The sequence below is a fragment of the Pundamilia nyererei genome, unplaced genomic scaffold, assembly GCF_000239375.1.
Source record: "Pundamilia nyererei isolate P.nyererei 1_Seehausen unplaced genomic scaffold, PunNye1.0 scaffold00084, whole genome shotgun sequence".
Lineage (NCBI taxonomy): Eukaryota > Metazoa > Chordata > Actinopteri > Cichliformes > Cichlidae > Pundamilia > Pundamilia nyererei.
Genome location: NW_005187485.1, coordinates 1,576,970 through 1,585,437, shown reverse-complemented (window position 1 = coordinate 1,585,437; position 8,468 = coordinate 1,576,970). Strand labels below are relative to the sequence as shown.

General features: G+C 40.8%; 2 protein-coding genes across 2 annotated transcripts; both read right to left on the bottom strand.

Annotated features, from left to right (window-relative positions):
* Nucleotides 1–667: 667 nt before the first annotated feature.
* LOC102210746 (protein FAM8A1-like) lies at nucleotides 668–4,598 on the bottom strand. Its single transcript, XM_005738526.1, has 5 exons — nucleotides 4,123–4,598; nucleotides 3,836–3,956; nucleotides 3,032–3,155; nucleotides 1,947–2,086; nucleotides 668–1,833 (listed from the first exon to the last, which is right to left on the bottom strand). The coding sequence occupies exons 1-5, from the start codon at nucleotides 4,586–4,588 to the stop codon at nucleotides 1,689–1,691; spliced, it is 996 nt and encodes a 331-aa protein (XP_005738583.1). The 5' UTR covers nucleotides 4,589–4,598; the 3' UTR covers nucleotides 668–1,688.
* Nucleotides 4,599–7,079: 2,481 nt separating this feature from the next.
* Nucleotides 7,080–8,008, bottom strand: fabp4b (fatty acid binding protein 4b). Its single transcript, XM_005738525.2, has 4 exons — nucleotides 7,829–8,008; nucleotides 7,553–7,728; nucleotides 7,363–7,464; nucleotides 7,080–7,226 (listed from the first exon to the last, which is right to left on the bottom strand). The coding sequence occupies exons 1-4, from the start codon at nucleotides 7,899–7,901 to the stop codon at nucleotides 7,173–7,175; spliced, it is 405 nt and encodes a 134-aa protein (XP_005738582.1). The 5' UTR covers nucleotides 7,902–8,008; the 3' UTR covers nucleotides 7,080–7,172.
* Nucleotides 8,009–8,468: the final 460 nt, after the last annotated feature.

The window sequence follows — 8,468 nt, the reverse complement described above, 5'->3', positions numbered from 1 at the left end:
TCATCACAAGAGGCAGAAGCCTGATGTCTGCAAGACCAACAGATGTACAACAGGTGGAGCCAAAGTCTTATTAATAAGAAAAATAGGATCAGTAAGCTGCCATTTTTACACAGTGTAATCCTCTCACGACTGAAGTCGGCCCATTTACAGATTGTCATCAAGTTACACAGTAGATTTCATCACAGCATATCTAGCAGGCATTTTTGGTACTTTAGCACACAGAAGAAAATGCTTAACAGTGTCTTTGATCAAGGAAACTGGAGTAGAAAATGTCCATTAATGCATTTTTTATAGCAGAAATTGTCACAGTACATTTCCTCTATAAGCTCTCATAATTAAATGTGTAAACACTTGATAATGCCATCTGTTATTAAATTAGGCCAATTAGTAGGGATTATCATAAGATCTTAAGTGGTTTTGATTCCACGGCAGCTTCAATCACCTTTGCACAGATCATAGGGCATTTTGCATATTGTGGTATCATCCATCCATCCAGCCATGTGGTGTTTTTCCATTTGTTACTCCTCTGCTTCAATTTCTCCCAAATGTTAGTGCTAATGATAAGACTACAATCAGCTATTACAAAGCAGCAATAATCACACGTTATCATTAATGCATGATTCCCACTGTGAGCAATGATCAAAAATTTTAAGTCTGAGCATACAAGTCTGGGGGTACGTATTTAATACAAAGACATACTTGATGGCGTAATCTCATTAATGCAGGATTAGCAACTTAAACTTGTTGCAGGCAAAATGTTTTTAGAAAAAAACTGCATAATAACTCAAGCAGATGGAAAGGAAACTAGAGTCTTGCACCTTCTCCCAGCTCTGTCTTCAAGCTTTTTAAAAAATAAAAAATAAAAATGAAAAATTTGCCCCAGTAGACCTTGGCCAATCACAACGCACATCCCCCAGGAAATGACTAGAAAATAAACGCTTGGAAAAATGACATGAGCACTTGTTAATGCCTGGTTAAGCTGCTGCTGAGACACTGTCAGCACCTTTAGATGGGACAGAAACTTACATATCTATCTCCTAGAGTCTGCGCCTCCTTAAAAGGGGAAATGTTCGTGCATTAGAGATTTGTTGCCTCTAATCTTGTTGCCTTTCATACCAGATCATGTGAGCAGTGCAAAATGTTATTATATATTATTATTAATATTATTTTAAATATTTTTTTTTTTTTAAAAGTGGGGGGTGGTTAAACAGAACAAAAAAAGGTGCAAGAAAAGGGCTCTTTAATCTTCATATTCTGGCTGTTCTTTTAAATAAAATCCTGTCTTCTCTGGTTTCCTTGTCTACTGAAACTTTAAATACTGAGTTAGCCAAGTTAGACAGTCACCCTTAATCTTGAAAGACAATTTTAAAAAGGATGCGAATCTTCTGTCAATAAAAACTTAGCAGATACCATCATTTTTTTCCTTGCACAGGACCTGATTCTGAAAGCAGCATGTAGACATACATGCAGAAATACAGTGCGTGTGTCAGAAACACAACAAATCCAAATTGAAACAGTTCATATTGGTGTGTCTCAAACTCAATGCAACCATCCCGATTCTCTTGTGCTCTGACAATACCTTGAAAGGGAGGTGTCTGAGTTCAGTCGACGTTATATTTTTAAAAAGAAAACAAATTGTCACTCAGTGCCTGTTCAGAGTTATTGTGGGGCCATTCTTCTGTGCAGCATCATCTGACCCTGGATCGCTTGACAACAATTGTACCAGCAACCATATCATACACAGTCCTGTTGTGCTGGAAGAACAGAAGAGTGATGAAGGCTGGGAAGAAGAAGGCAATGGAAAAGTTCTTATTCAAGGCTCGAACAGTCGATCTGAAGAGGGAGACAGAAACAGTACCGTTATGTGATGTGAGGCTGTTTGCATGCACGCTGTGACTTCTGATGAATAATCTTTAAAATAAATAAATAAATAAATAAATACTCACGCAGAAAGAGAGACATTAGTTGCTGGCACGACAAGAACCCTGTTAGGCTGAACCAGAACTGATGAGTCACATGTCACGACTCTGAGTCCAATGAGAAACTTTCCGGGAGTGGCTCCTCCTGCTCCCCAAATGCATATGATCTAAAAAGAGAAACGTGTATCAGCTACCAAACATAAAATACATTTTCCACAAACAATTTAACAAGTTACGGTCGGTAAAATATCACTGCTAGATGTCAGCAAATTGCAGTCGACTGAGTTCAGTCTTCTTCCTTAAGTGCTTAACTCTAAGTACGGTGGCCACGGTAGAACAAACAACTCTGGCTGCTGTTCGTCTGTAGTGAGTGGAAGCTTTCAGTCTGCTACCTAAGCTGTTGATATGCTGGTGTTGTAGTCCATTTATGTTGGAGGAGGCTGTAAAACTTTGTGAAAGGACTCCGATAAGAGTCAATGAGTCAGCGAAGCTCACTTTTGACTGACGACAGCGACACTGAGGCGAGTTGATATCTCAGACTTTTTCTTGCTGGTTTTGCCACTGCTAGCTGCTGTTAGCCTCCATTAGCTGCTGTTAGTCAGAGTTAGTGAAACTTTCTTTGAAGTAAATGTAACACTGTTGGACTCGGACACTTACCAACCAGACCCTCATATGACGTGAGATGTGTAATCAAACTGTTTATCAGAGCGAAAGTGTGACTTTTAGGAAAATTGAGCCTAACATTAGCTGGCATAATGTTAGCTTATAACCCGCTGTTGCTGTTGTGTAGCCGGCTTAGTGGCAGCTGTCCAAAGACAAGAGGGTCGCATGTCAAATCAGCTGACAGTAAGGGACTGTGACAAAATCAGGAATGAATAAACAAGTTTATGTAGGTTTTTGTATGTTATTGCACTGACAAACTGGCACCTGCCCATTTTAATGGAGACGCTCTAAGGTTATGAGAACACAGTTTGTTGGAAGACGTAATTACACACAGAGCAAAATACTTAGGAGTACGACAGCCCCTGGTTCCCCTAGCAGCTGTACCCTTAAGACCAACATCCTAGTCAAGACTCCAGATAACAGCATAAAACTTCTCCGTGTCCACTCACCTCATAAAAACAAACTAATATCCGATACACAAGAGCAACAAGCATCATTTTCTGCAGCTCCTCCATCGATGTGTCTTCATCGATTTCCTCCACTATAAAATGCATGGCGAACTTGGAAACATCTCTGAAAAGTGAATGAAACGATACAGGTTTAAAGAATGTCTTAGTCTGATTACGAGTCTCCTTCTTGAAGGGAGAAAAATAAAATTTTTTAGAAAAACATAAATACACAAGGGGCGATCGTGGCTCAAGAGTTGGGCGTTCGCCTTGTAATCGGAAGGTTGCTGGTTCGAGCCCGGCTTGGACAGTCTCGGTCGTTGTGTCCTTGGGCAAGACACTTCACCCGTTGCCTACTGGTGGTGGTCAGAGGGCCCGGTGGTGCCAGTGTCCGGCAGCCTCGCCTCTGTCAGTGCGCCCCAGGGTGGCTGTGGCTACAATGTAGCTTGCCATCACCTGTGTGTGACTGGGTGGATGACTGGATATGTAAAGCGCTTTGGGGTCCTTAGGGACTAGTAAAGCGCTATATAAATACAGACCATTTACCATTAAAGTCCAAAGACATGCAGCTTGTGGGGATAGGTTAATTGGATAATCCAAATTGCCACTAGGTGTGAATGTGAGTGTGAATGGTTGTCTGTCCCTATGTGTTAGCCCTGCGACAGACTGGCGACCTGTCCAGGGTGTACCCCGCCTTTCACCCTATGACAGCTGGGATAGGCTCCAGCGCCCCCCGCGACCCTGAAAAGGATAAGCGGAAGCGAGTGAATGGATGGATGGATGGATGGCATAAATACACAAACTCACTTGATTCCACTAAGGTGCATAATACTGATGATTATAGTTGCTTTGATGAAAAACAATATGAAGAAATCCACCATCTCAGCCATTAGTCTTTGGAGAGGAGAAGGAATACTGTACTCTCGGCCTGGAGAAAAGAAGCAAAGAAGTTTGTTTTATTAAGGGATGCCGGACTGCCTTTCAATTGTTTTTAAAGGCGCTCAGTCCCAGAGGGTCATCATAACCCTCAAATGTAGTGACCCTTGGAGTTAGGAAAAATCGGATATGGTTATACTGTCTGTAGCAGCTTTTACCTGGTCTCGGTGCATTTCCATTCTCCCTCGCCTGCTGCTGCTGCGGCTGAGCAGGCACTGCTGCCCCGACGATGGTTTCACCTGCACGGCCGCTCGAGGAGCCGGCCGCGGGTGGGTAAGGAGGCAACGGAAGACCAAACGGATTATTATGCCAGTGCTGGGAGTTGATATCAAGAACGGTCGAAGTCCCGTTAGGTGGCTGTAAACAGTAAGGGTAGGACATGGCTGACGCTGCTAGCCAGCTTTGCCAGTTCACATATCCACTGTAGTACTGCCACATCCATGCCTGTAGTTTCTCGCAGTATCGTGTCGTGACACGGCTTTCTTCGGCGTCCTTCTTGCCGTCAGTGCTGCCCCGGTTGTCTTTTCTTTGGGTAACTTCGTCAGATAATGGCTTAACTTGACTACCACAAGGTTTATTCTTTCTCTTATCGACATCCATACTTCTGTTTTCTTTGTCGGCCATGTTTGATCGCGTTGCGTCACGTGACGTCATTTGGACGAAGAAAATAAATACGTGTCAAGATAGAGATATTGTAAAGATATGCGATGTTATGGATTCAAATAAATTGAATAATATTTTTCAATTTAAAAAAAAATCTCTATTTATAATTCACGTTAAACTGTTACCCCTCCTCCCCTCTCCACCTAGCAGGATGTAGTGGTGCCGCCCGATAGTTGCCTGCTATTACGGGAATCAACCACAAGGGTGCAGCATATCTGCGAGGTAGAAGTTGCAGTGATAGTGAGACATTTGGGGTCTTCGAGTTCACACAATTTAATATTCAAATGAGAAAGTACGGCAGCAAAAGATTTTCAGGACTTACTTCTGGATTTTCTCGGATAACTGCATCTGTAATTATCACATTGTTATAGAACTTATGAGATTAACTACATGAATACATGAGACTACATAAGATGACTGCAAATACAAGCCTAGTTCCAAAAAAGTTGTGTGTGTAAAATAAAAGCAGAATGCATTGATTTGCAAAATCATAAACATATATTTTATTCAAAATGAAAGTGTGGACAAAGTTCACCCTGCCATCCACAAATGTTGGTTACAAATGTATGATGCAATAAAGAAGCCATCTAGAAATCTGGATCTTCTCTAGAAAGAGCTAATTTAAAATGAACTGAGGGCAGGTAGAAAACGTGTCTGTGGTCAGACCCATCAAAATTTAAAACTTTTTTGGAAAGCATGCACACCATGTCCTCTGGACTAAAGAGGAGTGAGTGCTTGTCATCAGGACTGATTTTAAAACCCTGCTGTGCAGGAATTGGGTGCATCAATGCCTATGGAAAGGCACTTGCAGGTTTTAGATCAACATATGCTCCCATCAAGGTGACATGTTTTCCAGCAAGACAATGCCAAACCACATGCTGCATCTATCACAACAGCATAGCTTCACAGTAAAAGAGTCCCACTGATGAACTGATTCAGATGTTATTTTAATTGAAAACATTTTGCAGCCTCATCATCATGAAACAAATAGTAAAATGAGTCAGCTGATACATACGATATGTGTTCTGTGTGCAAGATTTGCAAATCATTGAATTCTGTTTTTATTCCCATTTTACAGAATGTCCCAAATTTTGGAATCACGATTTATTGTGTAACAGTAAATGTCATTTCTTACAGCTTCATGCTGATGAATGAGATCCTTGTAGGACCTGAAACCACCTGTCGTTATTGAGATTATTCCATCACAATCAACAGGCTGCTTTTCTTAAATAAAACAGAAATGGAATAATTGTTACAGTATTGGTGTGCACACAGCTACCACATCCTTTCATAATGAACAAAAGAACAAAAGAATTTAGCAGCTGATCATGTCATTGTGTTTAAGGGAGCTAAGCAATTTCAAAGGAAGTATGCTTCTTAAAGCTGGCACCCATACAACACCATAAGCATGCTTAATCTGTAGGGTTTTGTTTTGTTTTTTTGAGCTGGTAGGACCTCAGGTTTCACCGCATACCTTATATTTATATCTGAGCATGCATTTTAAAAATATAAGTAAATGCTCCACAACACATTCTTTGTGCAGGCAAAGCACCAAAAACATTTGTGTGCATATGGCACCATCTTACATAACATGGCACTTGACAAAACAAAGCAGCTTGTCATTAGTCAATACTCATTGTTGCTTGACCACCACCTGGGGCCACAATCATTCACTACAGCCTGGAAATCTTTGAGGATTTATACCTCAGTGTAGTGCTCTAAAGGACCCTAATTAAAATTAATTATGTGCACTCACTTGAATTTTGCATCCATGCAACCAAGACTAGGTAACTGCTCCAACTGCAAGCAGGGATTTGGCCTTCTCACCTTGTCATATGAGGGCTACTCTGACTTTAGGAGCTTTCCTTCCCTTTGTTTAAACAAAAGGCCTTTGTAACCCCCTTCCCCTCTAGCTTCAAGATCAGATGTGTGTTTAAGCCAATCAGGTTTCACATCTAAACAGTTTGCTAAAGTTTAGAAGAAAAGGTAACTGCAGGTCATGCCAGCTACGAACATTAAACTAGTGCAGCTATACAGGGAGGTATTTCCTTAATTTTGCACCCTTAACTTTGACCTGATGTGCAGCTGGCACAGCATTTTTAGTAAAGGATGCACGCTTGCATAGTGATAGGCATCTGGATGCAGGACATGCTGTATTGATACAGTCTATAATGTAATTCTTGGAATTGAACCAGCCATATTGAAAATGCCTTTTAAAGTCCAATCTGTTAAACTGAAGGGAATTAGTCTGGCTTTGAAAGTAGTGTTAGAAATGGAGACAAACTGGCTCCACTGTAAATTTTGAGTAAGACATGAGCTGCACACATTGTCAATCATTTAAACCCCAATAGGTAAAGGATGTTGAATTGCATGGGTGAGTAGCATGTGACATTTGAGTTTATGCATTTGATGCTTCACAAGTACAAGACTTTGTAGTAAGAGTCAGACAGAGTGAAGTGTCACAGTTTAAACTTTATTGGCATGTTTGGCAGTAGCGCACAGTCTTGAAGGAACAGAGGAACAGGAACTCTTCACAAAGAGTGCATTAAGCTACTTTCTTATAGGTCCTCACTGCAACAACATCATCCATGTAACATTTCTGTTGAGACAGGGTTCAAAGGTCAGACATTCATTCACTTAAAGCTGTAGAGCAGCAAAAGCGCCATGTTAGGCATGCAGACTGCATGTAAAGAGCAAACAGCTTTAATGGCACAGATAAACCATCAGTTACTTACAGCTATTAGTTTTCCATCTTCAATTGCTCGCTCAATTCTTGTCGTCTTTCCATCCCAAGCCTGTTTCTGCACGAGTTTGCCATCCTCAATTGTCATGGTGGTCTGAAATTAGGAAAGTTTATAGAGAGGGCTTTAGTAAGACCTTAAAATGTGTGTAAAATAAAGTCTGGCTGGACCTGGGATGACCCACCTTGGTGGCTCTGCCGTCAGCAGTGTCCTCGTCGCATTCCTCATTCAGCTTGAACTTGAACTCCGTGGTCTTGAATGTAGTCACAGACTTTAGTGTGATAAACTCATCATCACCCATGCTGATCACCACGTTAGGCTTTGCAAGGATTCCCATTTGCCGAGTGGTGTAATTTACGCCTACAACACAGGAAGGATCCAATTAGTAAACTGTTAAAATACAACAGATAACAGCGTGCATCGTTTTAATCAAACAAACACACAAAATGAACAAGCTTACCGACTGCTTTCATGTAGTCATCAAACTTGTCGCTGTTAACAAGAGTCCAGTTTCCAACAAACTGCTCAACCATGATGGTGACGCTGACGCTTGGGCTGCAGACAAAGAATACCTGAATCCTCTGCTGATGAAAGGCGAAGGGACCGAGAAGTTGTGAAAATTGCCTATTTGTAGCTTGATTGAGCACGCGTTTGATTCGGGCCCACCAATCAAGAGCTGGTGCCGTGGTTGCCTTGGAAATCAGCAGATTAGGGGCGTGGCTTTAAATCAGATTTCATCTGATTTTGATTAAGTGTTTGATAGAAGTGAAATGTGTAGCTTATCCTGGGTTTACTGACTTCAGCAATAAAACGGAAGTAAAGGGGGGTTAAAAAGCGTTAACTTAGACACCTAAATACTCCTGAATAAATACTAAAAAATAAATATCATTTAAATGTTTAAAAGTATTATTTATATGTAGAAAAGAAGATGTTTTGCTTTTTTTTACATTAAACGTATCCTATTAGAGATTTATTGTGAAACTGCTAATATAACGTGAATTTTCCCACAACTGCAACAAAATGTTAAATTGGAAAATAGATTCCGACACAATTCTTTACTTTGTAGTTGTATAGTTATGTTGACTTTAAGCAGTAGGTGG